Source organism: Numenius arquata, chromosome 6, assembly GCF_964106895.1.
Source record: "Numenius arquata chromosome 6, bNumArq3.hap1.1, whole genome shotgun sequence".
NCBI lineage: Eukaryota > Metazoa > Chordata > Aves > Charadriiformes > Scolopacidae > Numenius > Numenius arquata.
The window spans coordinates 63490141-63515045 of record NC_133581.1 but is presented as its reverse complement, the minus strand read 5'-3'; the positions used below and the strand labels follow the sequence as shown (position 1 = coordinate 63515045).

General features: G+C 40.4%; 1 protein-coding gene across 1 annotated transcript in view; it reads left to right on the top strand.

The window, feature by feature from the left end:
- The window catches only part of KCNK10 (potassium two pore domain channel subfamily K member 10), a 64182-nt gene that overhangs the window by 2395 nt on the left and 36882 nt on the right, over positions 1 to 24905 (top strand). The window contains exon 2 of the mRNA XM_074149291.1: positions 23646 to 23974. Within this exon, the coding sequence (XP_074005392.1) occupies positions 23646 to 23974 (329 nt within the window). The remainder of the gene's footprint in view (positions 1 to 23645; positions 23975 to 24905) is intronic.

Genomic DNA, 24905 nt, shown 5'->3' with positions numbered 1-24905 from the left:
CCAACGATGTAAGTCAGAGCTATGGTATCTCAAAGATTGTTTAGAGCTGATTATTCCAGGCAATATTTTCCAGAAGCTATACACATTTCTGAAGGTGAGGCCCTTGTTGTGGAGATAGGGCTTCCTTGGAACTGATGCTGCTGCTGGTTTGAACCCAAGTTGGAATGATAGTTATTGAAATGAATTAATGCTCAAACTCCGTAATGCTGACTGAACTATAAATATTTACATAGATAAATAGATTAGAGTCTGCTGGTAGCTTTCATCTGGCATAAAACTGGTATTCTCAGTTCACATCAGCAAAGATCAATATACCATAGAAAGACTTTGTGGAGAGAATAGGTTTAAAAGAATAGAATTGACATGAGGGATAGTGTCTGACAGACAGCTAATGGGAGGCTGATTTCTCAGCCATTTAACTGGAACAAACAGGGCATGGAGACTGACCTGTGCTTTTATTCTGTTGTGTGGTATCTTCACTTGTCTTGGGTATAGATTATATCTCTGTGTTCACTGTAAATGCTGAGTGTGTTTTCTATATAAACCAAATATTTCTTAAACCGGGAAGTATATAGGGTCCAGATTCCTCCAGTGAAGTCCCCTACTATCCCAGGCAATCAAACTGTATAATCCCATTAACAAACAGATCAAACTCCATCCCAGAAGTCATTGGGACTTGTCCCTAACAATCCAACATGAAATATGTCCTAGAATTTCGTATATATTGATCAAAACCCCATACTATTCAAATACAGTGAGTGAGAGGGGTAAGAAATGAGTAAAAGACCCAAGCAAGCACCTCAAGAATGTTTTAGGGAGAGTTGGACACACTGAGTAGGGACACAGGATCTCACATGACCTGCCCTTACATTTTAAAAAACAAGCCTGCCATTTTTGTTTCTGGTGGAATCAGCCTGGATATACACAATCATAAAACATTTGATCTGCATATCATGGATTTTTGCTTCTCCCATTTGGTGCAATTCAGGTAAAGCAATAATAACTGAAATTAGTGAAAGATGAGATTTTTAGTTTCATACCTCGTGCAACTTCCCATCTATACTTTTCAGAATATAGGATTTGGTTTATAGCAGCATATGAAGACATTAATTCTTGTAATTGTTGTTCTCATCTCTCCTCTTTCCTGCATTCCTCCTGCTGTTTGTTACACCCACCTGTTGTCTGTGCTTAAATTGGTTTATAATCTCTTTGCATATATAATTTTTATACAGTACCTAAACCACAGTGGGTCCCTCATCTGACCGAGACATCTGGATGTTACAGCAATATCATTTTTTTCACCTACAAATTATCTGCTTAAAATTGCTGTTTCTTTGTAGAAAAGAGGGGTAGACAAGACTGTGGCAAATATGCTCAGAAATTATACTCAAGCATGACTGCGTTACAGGATGATGGTGAGATGTCTTTTCCAAAGAAAGGATGTCTATCTTGGTGATGCTCTTAGTAGGCAGAAAATGGAGTTCAGTCTTGTTCCATCCTTTGTTCCTGCAGTTTTTTGCTGTCATTGCAGTGATAAGGATTGTCAAAACATTTTGAATTTCCAGGTAGATGTTTGTCTCTACACTGACCTTTTGGAGCTCTAAAGTTTTGATACAAGTTCCTGTGTCCTTTCAGAAAGACATTGTCTGTGTAGGATGGCTTTCTGCAGTTTGGAACCCTAGAATCATACATTTATTATCATCCTTACATTTAGTGTAGGAGTTAGTGGTCTGTGGGGAATTCAAGCTGTGGTTGACAGTCTGGAGCTCCTCATCAGATTTTGCCACTGACTTACTGTTTAACCTTCAGTAAACCACTTACCCTTTCTTTTCCTCCCTTTTTCCTTGGCTGCAAAATAGGAGTATTAATACTTCCCTAATGCACAAGGGTGTTGTGAAATATAATTAACTTGTTTAGAGCAATCTAGGATCTGCTACTGAAAGAAGAGCATATGTATTGCAATCAAATGCTAAAACAATTAGGAGGGAGCAATACAGCCTGTCATCATACACAGATCACATCAATTAAGAAATAAGGTTATCTCTGCACTTTACCACTAGAGGAAACTAGTATTACTTGCGCTTCTTTGCAGACACTGAAGACTCAATTGAGTTTCCCATTAGAAGTATCTAGAGACGTTTGATATTCCCCAGCTGCCACTCCAGAGGGGCTCAGGTCTTCCAGAGGTCCTGTGTCACCTGCCATGGGATTTCTCATGTCACCCAAGGCACCTCAAACACCACTGGACACGTATATGTGGGGCAACTGAGCTGACTCAAAATGCCTTCATGCAGGTCTCGGGATTGGATCATCCTTTGGTGACTGTTGGAAAAATCTTCAACATCAGCTACTTAGTATAAATTAAACTGACACTGCCTGCAGAGTGTCACAAACTGCTTCAGTTCCTGCTTTTTCTGTCCTTTCATTCAAAGAGACCAATGCAAGGCAAACTTGATTATAAAGACATAGATGAGTAGAATGAAGGTGCTCATTTCTGTCCTCTGTTTTCAAGAAGATATATGAAAAGAAGTGGAGTGTAACTGTGAGCTAAGCAATATCTTTCTGCACTCAGAAGTCAGTAGCTCAGTGTTAGAAGACTGCTGTGGAAAGCTATAACATGTAAAAAAGCAGCTCTGATCCCAGCAAATGACTCATGATCAGCAGGGTACAGACCATGTGCTACTTGTATCACAAAATCATATTGGCTACTGACCCGTCTGATAGACCAGGACTCTGCTGTGCCTAATAAGCATGGACTGCAGAACATCTGTAAGGAGTTTATTTTTAAGAGAGATTTGAAGGACAATAGAAATTAGGTAAAGAGGAGGACGCTTCTGGCAGTGCGTGGTGTAGACGCAATAGTGCCAAATACATTAAGGTGGAAAATTTGAAGAGTTCGGAAAACAAATAAAAGAGAATGAAGAAATCAGAACTTTACTAAGGGCTATGTGGAGCCTGCAGGGGAGGCAGATGAATACTTTGGATCCTAGTGTGGTAAGAGTGGTGTCCCCCAGGGGTCAATACTTGGTCCAGCCCTGTTCAACATATTCATCAGTGACCTGGACGAGGGGACCGAGTGTATCCTCAGCAAGTTTGCTGATGACACCAAACTGGGAGGGGTGGCTGACACCCCGGAGGGCCGTGCTGCCATCCAGCGAGACCTGGACAGGCTGGAGAGCTGGGCAAGGAAGAACCTCATGAGGTTCAACAGGGAAAAGTGTAGGGTCCTGCACCTGGGGAAGAAGAATGTTAGGCACCAATACAGGTTAGGTGTGGACCTGCTGGAGTCAAGTTCTGAAGAGAAAGATCTGGGGGTCCTGGTAGACAGCAAAATGACAATGAGCAAGCAATGTGCTCTTGTGGCCAGGAAGGCCAACGGAATCCTGGGCTGCATAGGGAAGAGTGTGGCTAGTAGGCCGAGGGAAGTTATTCTCCCCCTCTACTCTGCACTGGTGAGGCCACAACTGGAATACTGCATCCAGTTCTGGGCTGCCCAATTCAAGAGGGATAGGGAACTACTGGAAAGAGTCCAGCGAAGGGCAACGAGGATGATTCAAGGATTGGAGCATCTCCCTTATGAAGAAAGGCTGAGAGAGCTGGGACTCTTTAGCCTGGAGAAGAGAAGGCTGAGGGGAGACCTTATCAATGCTTATAAGTATCTGAAGGGTGGGTTGAAGGAGGCGGGAGCCAGACTCTTTTCAGTGGTTGCCAGTGAGAGGACGAGGGGCAACGGGCACAAGTTGGAACATAGGAGGTTCCACTCAAATATGAGAAGAAACTTCTTTACAGTGAGGGTGACAGAGCACTGGAACAGGCTGCCCAGGGAGGTTGTGGAGTCCCTGTCTCTGGAGATCTTCAAGACCCGCCTGGATGCAGTCCTGAGTAACATGCTCTGACATGCTCTGGGCAATCCTGCTTCAGCAGGTGAGTTGGACTAGATGATCTTTATGGTCCCTTCCAACTCTAAAATTTCAGTGAAATTCAGTGAAAATTCAGTGAAGAGATAGGAAGATATGATCGGATTAGCAGGAGAGGAAGAGAGTGAGCTATTAGTCTCATCATTGTTGTCTTTAAGGTGCCCTGGAAATGGAAAAACTAAGTATTCAGAAAAGTAAAATTAATAATAATAAAGTGCTAGAGTGAAAGACTGGACAGCAGCTTTCTATATAATAGTGAGGAAAGTTTGAACTCTAGTCAAGGTAAGAAAGAAGGGTAGGGTATCATTAAGATGACAACTGTACTGTGAGAAAAAGGCAATGAAAAGAATCAAAGGCAATATGAAGCTCTAAGTCTAAGACAGGGAGAGCAGTAAAGTTGTCAGCAGTGGGAGAGGTTAAGACAGAATTATTATTCCAGTAAAGATTACCAATGCTGGTTTTTGCCAGACACGTACAAGCGTAATCCATTAATAGGCTTTTGGACTGAAAAGTCCGTTGGGCAACTCTTGAAAACTGATGCTACCTGAAGTGATGGAGGTTCCTTTTGGGAGAAAGATATATGATATCAGTTGTAATTGGATAGATTTTGGTTCAGCTTTTGGTGTTTATGTGGATTTATGTAGCTAGTGTGTGGGCTATATCAGCTTGAGACAGATGAGTGCATATATATATATAGTGATACACTTTAATTGTTACTCTCTTGATTTATTCCAGAGCCAGAAATTTTACCACTCACTTCAGTGTGAGCAACATGAGATTACTCATATTAAAAATATTAAAACTGTGTTGTCCCTGCAGGCTTTACTGAGTTAAAAGTAAAGGAGTGCCAGGGATCATTGAGAGAACAGGGGCCCTAGATGTTGTACATTGGGTAAGTACCTGGAGTGAAATGGGGAGGGAACAATGAGGAGGTCGGGACATGAAAGGGATAACAAACACACTGCTATTCAACAGGTAAAGTATTACAGAATTCAGTGTAATAGGAGTGCATAACCTTTATTTTGTAATAACCTCAGTGTAATAGCAAAAGCCAAAGCAGAGAGTATAAATGCTGAAGTATTGTCTAATTTTTATGGAATTTTTATGTAAAAGAAGTGACATTCAGCAAAAGGCTAAATACTACCTTTTTTATAGGAATGCCTCTCTTTTTTTTTTTTGTTTTCTTGTTTCTCTTTTGTAAGAAATTGAAAACATCCTGGGACCTGGCCTTTGTCAGACAGAGGCTGCTCATGTTCTAGTTCCTGAGATGTCAGTTACACTTCTATTGTTTGTCTATAAAGCATGTATATGAAAAACATTTTAACTATAATGGAAAATGTACTCTAAGATGAGCCTGCTGACTTATCTAAATAATGTGTCATGCAGTTCTCACTGGATACCTCAATTAGATAAAACAAGTGACAACAACACACAGTCATATACATTTGTACTTCAGGGTGGTGGTATCAATTGTTTTCAGTCCATGGGCCATTATTATTTTCCCAACATACATTCTGGGGTGCTTTTCACAGTTACAATCAAGCATCAACTCAGATTATTTAAACAAAATGATATTTCAGAAGTGAACTATGAATCTCTTACCATCTCTTAATGAATCACAGAATTTAGGAGATGTTTCCTTGGTCTGAGAATGCTGAGACCAAGAATTCAGACTTCAGTTTTTCTTTAACTGCTAATACAATTCTTATGCTATTACAAATCTTATTATTGGCAAAGTGTCCCAAATGCATGTATTATTTTTTGTTCAGATGTCCCAAAAAACAAGCATAGGAGATCTCTGGTAAGATTTTGAGGTTAGGGTGGAAACGTCAGTGTGGGTATATCTCAGTATTGGAAACAGGAATGAAAACCAGTAAGGTGATAGAATCTGTTATCCAAACCTGAATAGAGGGAAGGAAAAGGTGGAAGAGAATAAACAAGCCTGGCTTCATTTTATTTTTCTGTTTTTAGAATGGAAGGGGAGCATCCTGCTGAAAGCTGGAGTTGTGACAAGGGGCATGACGTATGAAATATATGAAAGGGATTGAAACTTGTTGCACTTAGGATATGGAGTCCTGGATAGAGGTAGTGACCAGATGCAAAGTTTGGGTGTGGATTCAGTTTTTTTTAGAAGTACAGATGTAGTTAGGTCTAGCATTCTGTTTGTGTTTGCTATTTGAAATTTTAGAGGACAGTTGAAAAGAAATAAAGACCTAACAAGGAGAGGCAAAGGAAAGCTGCTTCAGGTTATGCAGATTACAAAAGAATGGACCCAAAATGTGTCAGAGTCAGATCTGCTGCTGGAGGTTCCAAAAATGCAGAATGAAAAGATTGCACCTGTGGTAAGGCTGAAAATGCTCTGAAAAAATTAATGGGTGAATGTAAGGAGAAATTTGGCTGCCTCCAACTAGAATTCACTGTTTCCGAGCACATGAAGTTCTTTCTACCTTTTAGAAGTAAGCACATAACCTAGGGCATATGTAAAAAAAAAACAAACAAAGTAGTATCTTTTGTTCTCTATTGGTTCCTCAGGCATGTATCAGGGTCCTCCTCTGTGAGCAAAATTCAAGCACAGTATAAATAATCTTACGGACGTATTACAAAATATCTGCATGTCATGAAGTATCTTTAGTAGATGATGATCTGTTTATTTGGCTAGTCCTTCATTGGAGAAACACGCTTATGTTTCTTATGTTTGTTCCTCAATTCTGCCCCCAAAAGATGCGTTCAATAGATCTTTAAATTGATTCAGTTCTCTGTCTTTCTGATGACCCATAGATTATGTATGACTGTGTGACTGTTGTTTGCTGAAAACAATAGACTGTTTAACTAGTAGGGGATAACAAAAGTTAACACCGATAAAACATCTTCTTACAAAGCAATACAAGTTATTTTGGTATCACTATCCTACGGGATCATCACACTGCTTTAAGGATCAGGCTTTGAGTACCTAGATTTGTTAGAGCCATATGTTCGTATCTCAGCAGGACTGACTCATCTTTTCTTCCCTAGGAAGAAAAAACAACATGTTTCTGACTTTACTGGATGAGGATTTTGGATTTTGGCACCTTAAAATTGTGCCACTGTGATTCTTAAGATTTGGTGATATGCTGTTAAAGGATGCTTGAATTATTTCTCTCTTACTCAATATTGTAATATAATAGTACTGGCATGATTTGAAAACAGCAAATACATACTGACAGCTTGTCCAGGGCTTTTATCCTCTCAAATTTCAGCTTTCCATTTTAAAGAAACAAAAGGCAGTCACTAGATACTATGTGTGAAAAACCTCAGTGATGAAAGAATTGTAAAAGAAATGGAACTGTAGAAATGAAGGAAGCAGCTCACACATCTCAAAGACATGCCTTTAGGTTAATGCTGATCCATCACTGATTACTTGAATGTTAAGACTGCTAAGTTTGGATTGCACAAGAAAGGGTCATACAGAGAGGCCTTGGGTAGCAGCAGCCATGACAGCTACAGAAACACCACCAGAGCCACGTCTTCATGATGGTACAGCCGCCATACTAATTTATCTTCATGAGAAGCAGAGTTCATTACTGGGTTGCAATGATATACTGACATGTAACTTTGTGACCTGAATTTCTCATTGCTAGCAGACATTATTTGTTGGTTCAGTTCTCTAAAAATAGGCCTCTGCTGCCATTTAAGGGACTGTGAGGCATTAGAGATATTTGCATAGGCCTGGTTCATTTTAACAGACCTAGGGGAGACCTCTGCGCTTCTGGAGCAACAGCTTAAGGCCAATTAGGATATCCCAGGACCTCTAACTTGGTACTATATAATATGGATGGGCAACTGAATTATGCCATTTGAGTGTGACTTAGCTGGAGAATAAAACACCTGAATATAGGTAGGTAACTGAAATGCAGAGTTATTCTAAGGACCTCCTACGGTTAGGGGAGATACAGTCAACTATGGTTCGGGGACCCTGGAGAACTTTCAGTAGATGTCTGGTTTAGGGTCAGCAGAATCACTCTTCAGGCTGCACTGACCAATTTGAAACACATCTGTATTGACTTTAATGGGATGTACTCCAAGTTACAGCAAAGGAAGGAAATGAGACAAGGGTTATTCCTGCTCATATTTTGAACTTCAGCTCAAATGGCTTTGGGTAGCTTCTCACTAGGAGGATTTAGGGCAGGTGTACACCACTTTTTCCTGGTGGATTCATTCTCAATTTGTGCATGCTTTAGGCTTACAAGAAGTTCATGGTTTGTGCAGCTTTGCTGAAAGTTATAAAACGCTACTTTGAGCTTGGCATGATTAGCAGTGATTTCATTTGTTTTGAGCAGCTCTGAGCACAGGAGGATGAGTTCTTGTCCACCTGCTATACACTGTGCAGGCATACTTTTGCTTAGGTGAACCTTAATTGTGGGCAAAACTGATTAGAGGGCCGCAGCTGTCTCTTTCTTAAGTCTGATTTGTGAATGCATGTAGCTACACATCAGTGATGCAGTATGGCAACACTGCGAAGTCCTGCGAGATGTTAGAAGCCATACCATATCAGCAGATGCCATCCTTGTGTAGCTATAAAGTTTTATCATAGTTCACATTAGAACTGTATTTTTACAATATTATCTGAACAGAACCTGAGCATGAGATAAGAAAAGTCTTGTGTAGTTCTGTTGTTGTACCAGACTCCTTATTATCTAAGATACCCTAAATTATATACCGTATGGCAAACTCCATACCGTCTTTGCACAGCCAGAATCAACCTGGCATTGACCAGGAGCTCTGTGTGCCTGACTAGCCTCCCAGTGACATGGTTCATCTGTTCTGTTTATTATATACTGCCATGAGCAGCGTAATGGATCTGAAGTCTCTTTAACCTACTTCCTTTTGCTTACCTGAGCTCTTTTTGATTCACAGTCACTTTCTAATGATTGTCTTACATGCAGACTGTCCATCCATTCTGACTGTGGCAACTTTACTGGTGCAACTTACACACCAAAAAAGTAAAAGAAAAATGTGTAAGTCATAAAGAATTTAGAATAAGAGAAAATAAAAATGATTAAGCTGAACAAGTACATTTCAAACAGCAGCTTTCTCTTCCTCGTGAAAGATCTTTTCTGCACATTGTAATTTTGTAATAGCTGTCCTATATTATAGGTATTCTTCATCCTTTTCCACAATAGGTTTTCAAAGTATTGAAAAGCCTTTGTTCTCTTTAACTAAGACTGTTACTGTGTATAGGAACTTAAGACCGCTAAATAGACTGGATCCTCAGGATATGCAAATAGTATAGCTCCAGTGAGCTAAAAAATAGCCCAATTGATGTGTTTTTTAGAAGATTTCTGACCATTACCACACGATGAAGGATCCACTTTTATTGCTGTTGCCCAGAAAAATTGAGAAATTATCACTTAATTGAAGTGGTGGATCATTAATGGAATTTGCTTGAATTCGAAATATTTTTCTGTAGATTCCAGTCATTAGCTGGGTTGGGGAAGACCCCACTAGACTGATGCAGAAATTCTACTTGTTTTTACAGAGGAGCATCAGTACGAGCTCTTTAGGTATGGTCAGTAATGTGAAGATACATCCATAAGGAAGCCCCAAGAAATCTTTGAAGGGGAACAATTAGTGCTAACGCTATTCTTATTCTGGGGTTAGAGGTTATATTGCATGTGTTTTTCTGGCTTTACTTATATGTGAAAGATCTGTTCCTTGGCTGTTAACCTAAGAGAGTCCTGCAGGAGACGTTGTACTGCCTCAGCTGAGCGATGTATTGGTGTCTCACAGTTCCAGTCTATGCTGCAGTCAGTGGTGTTGCTGAGGTCCCCTTCGCAAGACCGAGGTGATCAAGAGATTCCTTCACTCCACTGGTCGGCTGTACCCCTGGCAGACAGCCAGCATCAATCCCATTTCAAATGGAGATTAGATAGCTGCCTGCTAGGAAGGGCAGCATGAATCTTTGCCTTGTTTTTTGTCTCCTTCACTTGCTTGTTTTACCACTAGGTTTCTGTCAATAAGAATGTTTTTCCCTTTGTACGCAGGCCTTCTTATGCTAAGTTGCGAGACTTAGCTTTCCTTCGCTGGTTGGTCTGGCCATGAGACCATTGGCTAAATTACTTTTGTGAATCCTTGAGATAGGATATTTGCAAGATCCCAGTCCAGTTGCTCTAGCAGAAAGACACCAGCTAAACCCCTGACCCTACATCATCCTATGAGCACCTTGAAGCATCACACCTTGATTTTCTGTGGTGGGAGATTCAGACTCTTCCTAAATGTTCCTGGAATCCTGGGACACTTCCTGGTGAGGAAGAGTAATTAACTCTGTTCATCCAATGGCATGTCATAGTGAAATGGAAATTTTTTTATTAGTCTTTAAAAAGAAGATTATGGATAAGCATCACTGCTTCGACCTGTCTATTATTCATCGAAGGGTGAAGTCTTCAGAGAACCAGAGAGCAGCTATTTATTCCTTGATGCTTGTACTCGAGGCTTGTGATATATTGGCAAGAAAGCAGTCTTCCTATGTATTACCTAATAAGGAAAACCAATATCATATCATAGAATGATTTGTTGAGTGGAATGTTCATCTTTACTGACAGGAACTCTTTTTCACAAGGTCATCTCTATACCCCAAGATCCTGAGCCAAAAGCACTTGCTTCCTATTTGGCTCTTGCCAGAGCAGAGACCTGCACAAACTACAACTCACAATTTTAGCAAGAGCAAGAAATACTGATCTAATGCTAGGGAAATTTTTTTTTTTTTTTTTTTTTTCAGTGATCTGTTGGTTTTAGTCTTATTTCAGAAAGGGAAAGGTGAGAATTTTTCTTGGGTTTCTCTGTATTCAGTTTCTCTATAAATAGCATCATAAACCTGATGGTAGCACTGCTGCCAGCGAGCATGTTGGAACAAACACAGTCACCAGGCTTGAAGCAGGAGGGCTCCTTATTTGGGACTTGCCCCTGCCAATCACTTCTAATCTCCCCTCAAGTCTTCCTGCTCCTCACTGTAACGCTCTTCTACTCTATTTTACGTTTTCCAATACCTGAAGTTCATTGATGAGTCCCGTCACATGTGAGCGTCTGCTTTTGGCTTCTTGCTCTGGGCTCAAGTGTCAGAGGCAATGGGGAGGGTAGTCGAGCGCCGAGAAGAGAAACTAAGCAGCGAGTTACGGGTGTGCTGCCTCCCACGCTGTCAGCACGGCTGGAGACAAGTGAGGGACAAGAGCAGATGGATGGATTTGGAGGAGGGCAGGGTGGAAGAGAGGTCAGGAGAGAGAGAAAGCAAAGGAAGGGAAACAAAATTCGAACTGCCCTCCAGCAGTGTGCAATCTCACTCCAGCACAAGACAAATCTCCCTCAAGTATTCATCTGGACTTGGCAGCTCTGTAAGTAGTGCTACAAATGGTGTCAGTAGCAGTGCATCTTCATGTTAATGCCAATAAGTGTTCGCTGGGAAGCCCCTGAGGACTGCTGTCCTGAAGCCAAACCCGAAAGGAAAAAAAAGAAGATGCTTTCAGCTGTTTCTGGAGTTCACGTCCTGCCTTAGCACATCCATTCTTTTGCCCAGTGAGCTGTCACGTATGCCTTAGCAAAGTGCAGTGCCTGGGAGAGGGAGGAGGGAGGGGAAAGTATCCCAGCATCCCATGACCGTGACTTTTGCGGAGATTTTTTTAATGTCAGTGCATAAATTCTGGCTGATACCTGCGCAAGCCAGCCTTGGGCTTCCCGTTGTTTCCCTGCCACTTGTGTAGCCTCAGCAGGCAGGAGCTCTAAGGCTGTGTTTGCACGGGCGTAACTCTTGGGCAGTCCACTTTAGGCTCATGGACAAGATCTCACTGTGTTTCTGACAGCAGAGAGGCTGGGTCAGAATCTGGAAGTTCTTGTAAATAATCAGCAAGAGCAGCTTACACATGGGTTTTGTATTTTTCCTTCATAACCAACAAAAGAAAGGAATCTGATTTACGGCTGTCTATTAATCTTGTAACAGGCAGACCGGTCTTGTCACGTATAGTGAAAAAGAGCATGTGCCCTAAAAGAACTTGAAGATTTGCTAATACAGTGATGACAAATCATTGTACCTGCTTGATGCACGTATGACAAAGACCTTGTTCTAATCAAGTTTTGAAATTACTCTTGAATTTAATTAATTTGCTAACATCTCTGTGGCTGTGTTTACATGAGACAAACTGTGAACACGTACAATATTGTTTTTCCTCAGTGTCACAGGGGTTTATCTATTACTTGTGAAATGCTTTGAGATATTTAGATAATCATGAAAGATTATTATAGGCTTGGCACAACTGATGCCGAGAGGAATGTTGAGATGTGTTTGACTGTCTTACACAGAAGGGGTGGAGAGGATTTCAAGAGCATTTTCCTGCTGTGAGTTGGGACTAGAATATCAAGATGAATGATTCCGAGTTTATTTTTTTTTATATATATATACCCTGAACATTTCACCACTTTATTTACAGATCCTGGATGATGAATACAAAGCCTACATCATTAGGTTGTTTTCCTTTGTTACCCTTCACTGATAGCTTTTCTTCTTGGGTCCATAGGAGTATGCAGGGCACATATTGAAAACACTGACCTAAATGATTTCTGGCAGATGATTTTATGCCCTGTTTTTAGATACTTCCAATGAAGGAGATTTCAATATTGCAATGGCTGTTCCTGTGTGTAGCTATCCTTGTAGCTAGACTTTTTTCTAATATATCATCCCCTACGTCCTTTGTACAGATTAATCAGTAATTTCTTGTTCTATTCTTAAGGGATCTAGGGAAGAATTCATCACTGTTTTCAGTTAGTCGGTGTCTTATTTTCATCTGTGAGACTACAGTTCACATTTTTATACTTAGTCCAAACAGCATTTTCATTGATATTAAGATAACACTTTGGAAAGTTGCAATGAAAATCGAAGTGGGATCTTGAAAAAGACAACTGCGGTAATAATCATTTTGTGTCATGGGCAAATGACATTTGAATATGTGGTGAAGTTTGATTTACTGTGGTTCAAACCAAGACGAGAGATGTCAAAACTGATTGAAGGAAGAGACTGGTATTTCCCATATTCTTTAAATGCAGTTCCAGTGTTTGCCTCCTGTAGTTTGCTAACTCATTCTCTCCTGCTATATCGCCGTACTCTTAACAAGCACATCAGTATTTAGCCACCATTCAATATTTTGGTGCCAAGTGAAGCAGAGGAAGATGGTGAATAGAGCAGCCTTTTCTGTGCCATTCAGAGTTTGCTTCCCTTTTCTATTAGCCTGAAGAAAGAAAAACATATCTTCATCTTCACTGGTTGCTAACTATATGCAGTCATATAAAAGGTTGTGCGGAAGCTGGAAATGGACATAAAGTTAAAGCAATAAAGTACAGATGTCCAAAATAGGAGTAGCTTTTTTGGGATAGGTCTTGGAAAATACAAGTCTGGGAGCAGGAGAGTGGATTTCTACTCCAGCCTTGTCATTTGTTGTGTGATCTTGGTTAAGCGATTTTTTTTGTTTGTTTGGGTTTTTTTTTGTTTTTTTTTGTATTCAGTGAGAGTTGAAGGCTGCTGTCTGGGCCAGGCCAGCCCAAGGAAGCTGTGAACTTGAACCTATCTGGAACAGCACTGTTTTGAACCAAATACATCCTGCTAAGTGGCTCGGCCTGTAAACAGCAGCTTCGCACTGCGCTAACAGAGCTACTCAGCTTTTCTTGGCTTGAATCTGGTTTCTGTGAAATCTTAATGAAAGTTGGATCAGCCTGCAAGAAGGAGCCTAAAAATACTTTGGAATTCCTCACATGAAAGATGAAGGAACATTATTGTTGTCCAGCATCAGATTTTTCCAGAATTATTTGAAAGACAGTGATATATGGTAATTATTGCTATTTGTAATACATTCAGGGCAGGACACTCCTGTTCTAAGCACTGCTGATGTTAGGGTCCTTTTTATGAAGAGTTTATTCTCTATGAAATAAATAATTACAATATGTAACTATTAATAAGGACATATGCAAAAGCTGATTTAGGATTTGTTGGCATAGTAAGATTTTCTGTTTTTTATATGGTTAAGGGCACTGAGATTTTAGTCCTGCAGAGCTTTTATTTTCTTAAGCAGCCGTTGTGAGTTTTTCCTTTCCCTGCTTTGAAAGCTCCTTGTGAGATGGATGCTTGAACTGCCATTCTTCTGTGCTTTAGAGAATTTACAATTAGAAATGGCAGCACCTTTCAGAAATACAATAAGTATAAAAATGGCATTCAGACCCTCCTCTCTCACTGTACTTTCTTGACTAAAATTAAATTAGCTTGTACATAGTTCTTTTCTATCTCTTTAGGGAGTCTAAGTTCAGAATTGCTAAAGTGAAATGATAGAATACCAGCGAGTCTTTCAACAGCCTCACAAAATCTGTTGCAAACAAAGAAAAGGCATTCGTCTGGCATAGCTCAGATGAATGGTAATTGCATAGACTTTTTAATCTTTTACACTCTTGTTAAACCGGATTAATAAGTAATTCAACCAGTCAAGTTTACCCAGTGCCCAGTTTCTAACCATTTAACATCTGCAAGCAGATTGTGATTTTCTTGTATTTTTAAAAATTGTCAGTCAGAGATATCACATTGTATTACTACTTTTCCTTGATTGGGTAAGAGTGTATGCGCTTCCTGCCAGCATGAAATATTTAATGAATTTGACATTTAGCTTTATGTGAAAATGTATGCTGCTAACAACCATTTTCTTAAATGTGTATAGAAAATGAGTGAAATGAAGTGCTTATATGTGGGAAGGAAAAACAAGAATGAAAGATGATAAAAACTGAAAAAATCAAATCCACTCAACAAGACAAATGAATGTTTTTGTTCCATATTGACCCAGCTCCAGCAGAGAGTGACAAAAAGACATTATTGTTGGAAGACTGCTTACTCTCTCTGCAGCTAACTCATGTTCATCACTGTAGTTTAAGTCCTGATCTATACATTGATATTCTTGGGGCATAATTGTAATGGACTTAGGACGTTTTCACCAAAATCCATATGCACTCCATGACTGGTGAGACTCAGAGGAAGGGCAGTACTGAACAATACAATCATCTGAGTTGTGTCCTCATCTTTATTACCCCTGTGCAAACTGTCTGTGGTGGGTTGACCTTGGCTGGCTGTCAGATGCGAACCCAGCCATGCTCTCACTCCTCCTTCTTGACTGGAGAGGGGGAGAAAATAAAGCGGAAAAGTTTGTGGGTCGAGATAAAGGCAGGGAGATCACTTAGTAATTACCATCATGGGCAAAACAGACTTGACTTGGGGAAAATTAATTTAATTCATTGCCAGTTAAAATAGATTTGGATGGTGAGAAACAAAGACAAAGGTTAAAATACCTTTATCCTTTATTTTTTTCTTACACCCAGCCTCACTCCTTCATTCCTGACTCCTCTTCCTCCTCCCCATCCCAAATGGTGCAAAGGGGATAGGAGATGGGGGGTTTTGGTGAGTTTGTAACAGTTCCTCTAGGCTGCACTTTCCTCCTCACACTATTCCCTTGCTCCAGCATGGGTCCTTCCTGTGGGCTGCAGTCCTTTAGGATAAACCTGTGCCAGCATGGTCTCTCCACAGGCAGCAGTCCTTCAGGAAATATCAGCCTGTTCTGGGCTGGGGTCCTCCATGTGCTGCAGTGTGGATATCTGCTCTGGCATGGTCTTCTCCATGGTTTGCAGGGAAATATGGTCCACTATGGTCTCTTCCAGAACTTGCATAGGATGCAGGAGAATAACTCCGACAGGTCCTGGAGCACCTCTTTCTCCTTCACTGACTTTGGTGTCTTCAGGATTGTTTCTCACACTTTGTTTTTTACCTCATTCCTTACTGTCTGCACAACATTTTTCCCTTTCTTAACTACGTCTTCACAGAGGTGCTGCTGGCTTCACTGGTGGGCTCAGCTGTGTCCTGTGGTGGGTTCATTGGAGTCAGCAGGAACTAGTTGTACCCAGCAAGGGGCAGCCCCTGGCCTTCTCCCACAGAGACCACCACTGTAGCCACCCCGCTACCAACACCTTGCCACCTAAACCAAATACACTGTCATGGAGACCAGGTAGCCAGGTACCTGGCTTAAGTCAGGCACTTGCTGCCCAACTAAATGGAAGCAGCAATACGCCGGTAGTATGGACAGTAGAAATTAGAGAAGATTCCCACAAGATTTGTCCCTTGGAAGAAACTGCTGTCAAATAGGAGTTACAATGTCCTTCAGAGGAAGGCAAGATTCATTCTGACGACTTACTGCATAGCTACGTTTCTTATCTGCCACTAAAGAGGCTCTCCAGGAACAGAGAAGAGGCTTAAGTTCCCCTTAGTTCTTCCAATCCCCAGTGCACCAGCACCACCACTCTGTGAAGAAGACTCTCATATTTGGGAAGCTCTTTCTAGAGAAAGAGAGACCTTAACTCAAACCACACTGATTTCTTAATTTCTACCATGTTCCAATTTAGGCTGTTTCAGGTTTTTTATTTTTGCCTAAACTATAGTTTTCTTATGAAGAAGAAGAATGAAAGCCACATTATAAAACAGTGGTGTTTTTTGTTTTCTCGTAACAACTGCATTCCAAATCAATTAAGCAGTTGGGGTATTCCAAGAGCTATTAATTAGTATGTTTCAATTATAACTGATGAAGCAGAATTATGTAGATTTTTTTGGAAACTTACCGAGATTCATAATGGTGAGCAGTAGCTGGGAATATATGACAAATGACAGAAAAATTGCAGAAGCCTTTTTATATGACATTTTCCCCAAAGCTGCTGTCAGGGCTGGCAAAGCAATGGCTAGACATAATTCCCTCTGGTACATATTACTGATATTTCTCTCCCCACCAACAGAGAGAACTCAATACATGAACTTTTACTCTTATTTCACTAGCATTATCCTATAATAGGAAGCAAACAGTGACTTTATTCCTTACGCAGTTTTGTAACCTAACATATTCCTCCCTTCTCCCCGCCCCACTCTGGGAAAGGAGCAATTGGGAGCAAACAGTGCTGCTTTCTTTCTAACAGCACATTCAATCTATTTGGTTTAGTATATGTTGCCCTTTCTGCCTTTACCTGTCTCTCTCTTTCCGTACTTTGTTGAATGCCTTGCCGCTGATGACTGCATTTGCAGCAGACTGCTGAGATGTTGCTGAAGTCAGCAGCACTAATACTGCATTAGAGAACCCACTTCAGGGAAAACAATGTTAGATTTAACCAGTGGGGTACTGCTGCAGTGAAAAGCTATGTGCTCGGAGGCACTCTGTGCATTTTCCAAACAAACAATATGTCAAGCTTTGCTTTCACCAACGGTAAATGTAATAGAAATGCTTCTCACTTCAATGGCAGTTTGCAGCAAAATGCTGTACAAACAGTAGGGTGAAATTCCCCTTTTGTGGTTGAACACCTTGGGGATATGTAGGGGGACCAGGGCCAAACCGGTGTAAGACGTGTCAGCACTGAGAGCAGTTTTCTTAATCCACGGCTGTAAGGATCCCGAGGTCCCCAGGCAGCAGTGCTTATTATTATGCCTCAATCCAGAACAACAGCCACAGGGATACTAGTTTTCTGCCCCATATGTAATCGTAGCCTGCAGGCAGGATTTTGTCTCCCATTTCTTGATCACAGCTGAAATGTCACCTGTTAATTAGCCCATATCATGCAAAGATGCTGCACAAACACAAAGGCAGACACAAGCATTGTCTACTGGGATTTTTGCTCTAAAAGCCAGACTTTCTAAACCAGCGCCAGATTTTTGAATGCCCAGTGTGTAAAAATCCAACGTTCATTATGTTGGTTAAATGGATGCTCTCTACTTTACAAAACCTGTTAAAAAATACAACAGACAGAGATGAGGAATGAGGGTGGGGAGGGGGCTAGAATAGCAAGCAAAGCAGGTGGTGGAAATAATTAGCCATGTCCTCATAATGCAAAATTTTAATGGCTTAATGATATTTTGGTTACACATGGACAGAAACTTCCACGTTTCATTACTTCCATCATGCATATAGCAACCACCCGCTTCCTGTTGGACATAAAAATTCCTTTCCTCCATAAACCCGCATGTATTTTCTCTTTGTGACATATTTGTGAGAAGTTCATATGGCTGAGAGCTTAATACATCAATTGCCTCAGCTCTTCCTCTAATGTACCTCTTATCCTTGCTCTGACTTCCAGGCACCGCCGTCCTATCTTAACCCAGGCAGCCAGTAGCTGAAATCACTTTGGGGAGTCTGTGGGAAGGTTGTGAGATTGGAAGCAAATGCTAGATACCCCCATCCCTCAGGAACTTCTCTTTGGAGATGAGCCAGAGCCTTGGAGTGCAAGATCATACGTTATCCACTGGTGGGCTGCTCATTTTCCTGCCTTTGCACACTGTTCAATCAGGAAGTCTTTTGATGTTAACTTCAGTGTGTGGCCATTTCAGAAGAGGGATGGGGTGGGCAACCCAAACAACAAGAATACTCTGCATTCTGTGAAAAAGAAATAAATGATGCTCGTGCTACAATGTTAAAACAATTATGGCCAGTGGAGTCCCTCCATCCCCCAGTCCTTTGTGATCCAAAAGAGAAGCTAGATCCACCTACTTTTAGTGGCTTATTCAGGGAAGCTGTAGTGGACTTCGCTAACACCTTTCCAAGCCTTGATCTCTGTCCTGCAACTTCACACATTTGACAAAATATCGTATTTCTAAATTACTTCAAGAGGAAATGCTGGCTTATTAGCTAGTACTACAGGAAGGCTGGACAAGGGCTGATAACCCAGTGTAGGATCTTGTGAAAGCTGTAGGGAGTGTGATTTGCTCATGAATTTTTGCAGTGAAGCTGGACTGCGTGATAAGTTTACTTTACAATTCGAACTAAACTTCTAATTTTAAGACAAAGATAAGGAAGACTCCATGGGAAATTTTGAGTGCTTGACTATGTGAATGTTTGAAGAAAGCATAATTTACTTTCTTTAAAAAATCTCCCGTCATATTATGAGGGTTTTTGAGAAACACACTGACACTTACCTTTGGATGCACATCAAAGAATGTTTTTGCTTGAGCTGAAAGTACTTTGTTGTCTTATTTGGATGCGCCCACCAATATGGGAGAGGAAATGTCCAGTTTTATTTTTGATCAACTCAGGTATTAAATTTAAATCCAGCTGCTGGGTTTATGAATGCATAAGTATGTATGGCCTCAATCTAATTCTATGCTGAATCCTGTGAAAGCAACACTTGCATCAGATGTGTCAAGAATACCCTATTATACTCTCATTAAAATGTACATGCATTCCTGTGTGCTCATGTAACACAGAGACATGGAAGCAAATAAAGTACTAAATAAGACAGTCCATTAAACCTGACTTACATTTTTTCACAGATAAAAATTGTCACAGCAGTATCATAGAGGAGGGTAAAAGAAAAGAATGTATTTGGTTTAAACCAGTTGAGAAACTCTCCTCTAAAACCAGATTTCTTGGGTGTCTCCTATCTTCTTGACATATTGAGTAAGATAATTGCCAGGACATAGGTCAGTGTGGCAAAGCCATGCTTAATGTTTTCATAGTCAGAAGCCAGTTGACCATCCTGTCAGCATTTTGGCTTATTTGAAGCTGTCCTTCTGAGGCGGATGTACTCTGAGTCTGTCTGTCTGGAGATTTTCCCTTTAAAGTAGAACTTTTTTCACAGAGTCATAACAGGTTATCTGGCTCACCCTGCTGCTGTAAAGCAGGGCCAACTATACCTAAGCAGTTCTAGCAGAAATTAGTCTAACCTGTTCTTAGAAACATCAGTCTCCTAAAGCAAAGCACACCTGCAGTCATAAAGGGCAATTCTTAACCTGAAGCGATGTCTTATGGTGCATCGTTTCAATGGCTCCAGTGTTTTACATTACAGCGTTTTGCTTAAGAATAGACTATTTCAGTTGGAACCTACAACGGTCATCTAGTCCAACTGCCAACTGCCTACGTTGGGTTAAGCTTTGCCGCACTCTTCTTGACAGTCAGTGAATAAGAGTTTTGATTCCCTAGTTCTCATCACTATTAGCAGAAATCTCAGGTATTTAAGCTCCTCGCCTCTCAGTGGAAGGCCTGACAGTACATCAAATGCAGGTAGCGCGGTAGTCTTGGGGTGAACAACTTTACAGATCCTAACATTTTAATTTGACTTGTAACGTCAGTATATTCAGTTGCTTTATTTTGAAGCTTATCCAAACATACAGGATTCTTTCCCCACTGGCATCCTCTTACTGGGATAGGGCCTGTGTTGAAACACTGGTGTGTTCGTTTGAGGGTACTTGTTCCTTTGAGGTTACCTGTCTACTAATTTAGTGCATGCATGTGAATGGAGATTCATCACTGCTTTTGCAGATGAAGTCATAATTTAACAAAAGCACATGGATGAGACTCTATTCTGGTGCTGCCTGTTCTGACAGCAACTTGTTTTGAAAAAATATGGATAAATAAAGCAGGGATTGTTCTGAATTTATTGTAAACATATCTTCTTCTCTTTTGCTCACTGCTTGTCCTGAACTATAATCTAAACTAGCTCTACAAATCCAAGAATTCATGTAGTCCTTCATTTTCTTAAACACTTTCTGTATCTCTGCACATTGTTAAATTGCCACTGTAGTTCATCCTCTGATTTTAGTAAAACTACTTGTTAAAATTCTGGAAGTTTATATAGCTTTTATGTTTATATGTGTGTTAATTGTACAGGCACGGATTCTTATAGGACACTTGTGTTAGAAAAGTAAGCACTATTTTATGTTTTTCTAGTTGGTGAAACCATGTTTTAAAGGCGAATGGTAGCACTTTTCTGAGAGCACAGTTTGATGGAGGCAGAGTTCCAATTAGATATCGGGCCTTCTGACTTCTTGCCATGTGCTCAAGTCCGAAACCCCACTCTCGTGTTGTAAAGAGTGCGGTAGCTGCTAGACGGCAGCCACCAACTGCTGCTTAAAATCTACCCTGACACATCGCTGGGGCATTGACTGCAGCTGTGCCTTCTGTATCGCCTCTGTAAGAAGACTGTCTCTGTTGCTCAAATAGCTGCTTTAGTAGAGTCTTCCCGTGTATTAATTTATAGCATACAAAATACGTTAGGATCAACATTTTTACATACACTTAGGGTAACTATTACTAATAGCAGAAAATGAAAGACTTTAACACAGTTCTTGGAAAAGAGTTATCTTTATTTTAGAGATAAGCAAGCCGAGCACAGTAATCCAATGAGCTGTTTAAGTGACACAATATTTATAAGAACATTTTACGTTCCCTACCCTGAACTTCCCATCTTCTTCTTAAATAAGTACAACACATTTTCCTTTGAAGACAGAATCAAACAGGCCATGATTTTACTGTAAAGCTGTTACTAACACTTTGCCAGAAATACGATTTGAGTAAGAAACAACATTTATACTAGAAGAGAGGAAAAGAAAACTCACAAAAGCTATTTTAACTCTACCAGCTCTTGAATTCCTTCCTCTTGACTTATTATTTGTGGGATGTCAGTGTCAGGCATCTTTCTTCATTGAAAGGCTCATCCAGCCTATGCTGGACTGTGCCAGTCATGGTAAGGTGGATAGTTGTTTCAAAAAGCGGTAGCATGCTGTTTCTGTCACATGAATTCTGCTCTCTTCTTACCATGTGAGCCTCGGATCCTGGGACTCTTTTGCTGAGTAATCCCAAGTGTGCAAAATCAGCCCTCAGGCTTGCAGATTTTGTGTTGATTCACAAGATACACAGTAGTTATGGGGTCTAACTAATGTAAATTGATTGAATTCCATGGAATCCATGGAAGTTATGTTGCACTGATTTACATCAGCTGAGCCACTTCTGGGAATACTCAAATTTAATTAGTTTAGTAAGGAGACATTGTGAGTCAGATTTAAGATATTTGCCTATAGAGGAAGGGAGGTTCTAGCTGCTTTATACAACCTCTCTATTTTACATTTCTTCTGAATACTTTTGTGATATTTCCTGCTGAAACTCACTGTATCTATTACAATAATCCTTTCCTTTCAGAGAATGAAGTAATTGATCTCTTTTACAAAAAAAAAAGTGACTTCTTTCTAATACTGCCACTCTTCTCCCTGTTGCGACTTCAAGTTCTTAGAATTTACATGAAATATATGTGGAAGTAAGAGAAAGTGTCCTTTTAAGTTTGATGTCACTCCATCCTGGCTGATAAGTGTTGGGAACCATAATGACTTTTTGATGGTCAAACTGAGCCACAGGGTATTGCAAAACTGAGATACACGCAAAGGGGATCAACCACAGAGGCTTTTCCTCTGATCCTGGATTCTTCTATCTATTTAGTATCTGAAGCCTCCAAGTCACATATGAAAAGAAATATTAACTGTAAGGCAACTATAGGTTTCTGTAGTTTATTAGTTAGCGATAAATTGGAAACTATCCTCAATGCAATACTTCAGAGATGTATCACTTCTAGGAATATGTGACTGTAGTAAACAGCTGCTGAGTTCTTAAATTATTCAGTATAATAAAATGGTTTCTATTGGGACAGAGTTGTAGCCCACTTCAAACTCAAGGTGTGATCACATTTTATGTTCAAAATGTATAGAATCAATTTACGATGCCACTCTGATCAGATGTTGTCAATCCTTCTGCTTTAATTTCTGAGCAAAATAGCAAAGACACTTCAAGAGTAAGAAGTTCAGAGAATGCAGCCAAAGTGACTCTATTTTAACTGTAGTCTGATTTAGGTGTTATATGAATAAATCAGTCTGGTTTCAAAGAAATTACAGGCCAGTGACAGCTGTACCATGGTAAGATTACAGCAGGGATTTGGTTTAAAATAAATCCAACCTCTTTAAAGCCTGCATGTGGTACCATTATACCAACGGATGCTGAGGAACCTGGCCTCATCCTGCCATTGCTAACACTGGCAAGAGAGAGTGGGGAAGTCTGGTGCTGAGACACCGGAGCCAGCTTTGATTTGGATGCCTCGGTAGCTTGACACAGTGGTCAGGCTAATAAGTCTGGCTGGGAGTCAGGGCTTATTAGCTCTGATGTACTGCTAAGCTCACGTGGGCTACACAGTGTTTCAGTCTCAAGCTGGGAGGTCCATCGTTGTGCTTGGCATGAGTGACTTTGACCTCAGATATCTAGTCTGCTTTGGCTGAAGAATGATTTATGCTAAAATTTGTGAAGCTTCCAGGCTTTAAGAACATTTTCAGAAGTGAAGGTTTTGTGAATCCATGTGAATTAGAGTCCCGTGATTCCCATGTGGAGAGACTATGGGCCTGCTTCTGTTGGAAAGTCGAACAGCGTTGTGGTTTGCAAAGCATTTTCTGTCTCTGCCAATACCAGGCCAGGTAGTGGTCACTGATGATTAACAGTTCAATTTCCTAGCACTAATAATACTATTAGTATTACAATTTAAGGAAATAAATCACTGCCAGGGTCCCTCATCAAACACCACCTTGATGGTGTAATTTATATCCTAACTAGTCAAAGTTTTCATGTTCTTATCGGATAAATGATTTTCTGCATCCTTCTGAATTTCTTGCATATCCAACTGACCTGTCCAGTTCCAGAGGTAATGGTTGAGGTAAACTCTTGAGGTGGCTTGTGTATGGAAAAAACACACATGGAGCCTTCCAGATGAGAAGAATCACTTCTATGTGAACAACGTGGTTTATGCGAGTCTTGAAAATAGTATTTAGGAAAGTTATATATGAAGATCAAGGTTGTACCCTTCAGAATTTGGTTTTGAATAAGATTTTTTTACTTTGTGTTTCAGTGGCTGTTCCCTCACCAGTGCCAGCCTGTGAACCCGAGCCCAAAACTAACGGGCACTACCCAGCTCCACGACTCTCTGTTTCCTCCCGAGCCACTGTCGTTGCTACCATGGAAGCCCCTTCTCAAGGCCTACAGACAGTCATGAAGTGGAAAACAGTGGTGGCCATCTTTGTCGTGGTGGTAGTTTACCTGGTGACGGGAGGACTCGTCTTCCGTGCCCTGGAGCAGCCCTTCGAAAGCAAGAAGAAGAACACAATTGCGCTAGAGAAGGCTGACTTTCTTCGGGAGCACGTTTGTGTAACCCAGCTAGAGCTGGACACGCTGATTCAGGTAGGCCATGTGAAGAAGACTACTTCTTGGAAGTCAGAATAAACAGCCTGGTGGTTCATTGATCAACCTAGTCGCTGGGGGACAAAATTTGTCACAGAACCATCACAATGGGCAGTGTGAGGAGCAGGCTCTTTCCCAGTCATTTTAAAGTCCTGGAATAGTATATTGTAAATAGAGGTTAAATGTATTCCTTAGAATTAGAATAATGAAAAATGTGTGCAAAGAAAAGCAGAACTTGGTATCTGGAAGAAATTTTTGTGAGATTTGCCCATAATCTCTGTAAATTTTCAAATGATGTTAAGGTCTTAATTCTTCCTCCAAAATTAAACACAGCAACCATGACAGTGAACAGAAAATTACAGGTGGGAATTTTGAAATAAATGTTCAGCCAGGAATTCTGAACTTACTGCTATATTAATTTACAAGTTGACAGGAAATGATGAATTTTAGATAAATAAATGATGATGAAGTATACAATTAAAAATAGAAAATAATTGGCATTTAAGAACTACAGAAATATTAGTCTGGTCTAGTATGCAAAGCTTTAGAAAAAACTTTTGAAGGAATTATCAAGTATGTAGGGATAAGTGGAAAATCGAATGACATGCAAGAAAGGTCTATCAAGGATAGAGTTATTTTTCATTGATTAAAAGTCTAGACAAGCAAAGTATTATGGATCTTACAAGACTTCAGTAGAATATCTTCTGGGATACCATGTAGAAACCTATCAGTTAACCTGAAGAAAATAGAGATTAGATAGGAAATGTGAGATATCTAAGGAATTTATTCCAAAGTTGAACTTCAACCTTATATTTCAGATTTGAATTTGTGTCTGGGCCTTCCAAGAGCACAATGTGTTTCCCTCTGGGGTGTCACACCAGAGCTCCGTTGTGATTTCAGGCTGTTTGAAAGAAGACAGAGCTATCCCCTG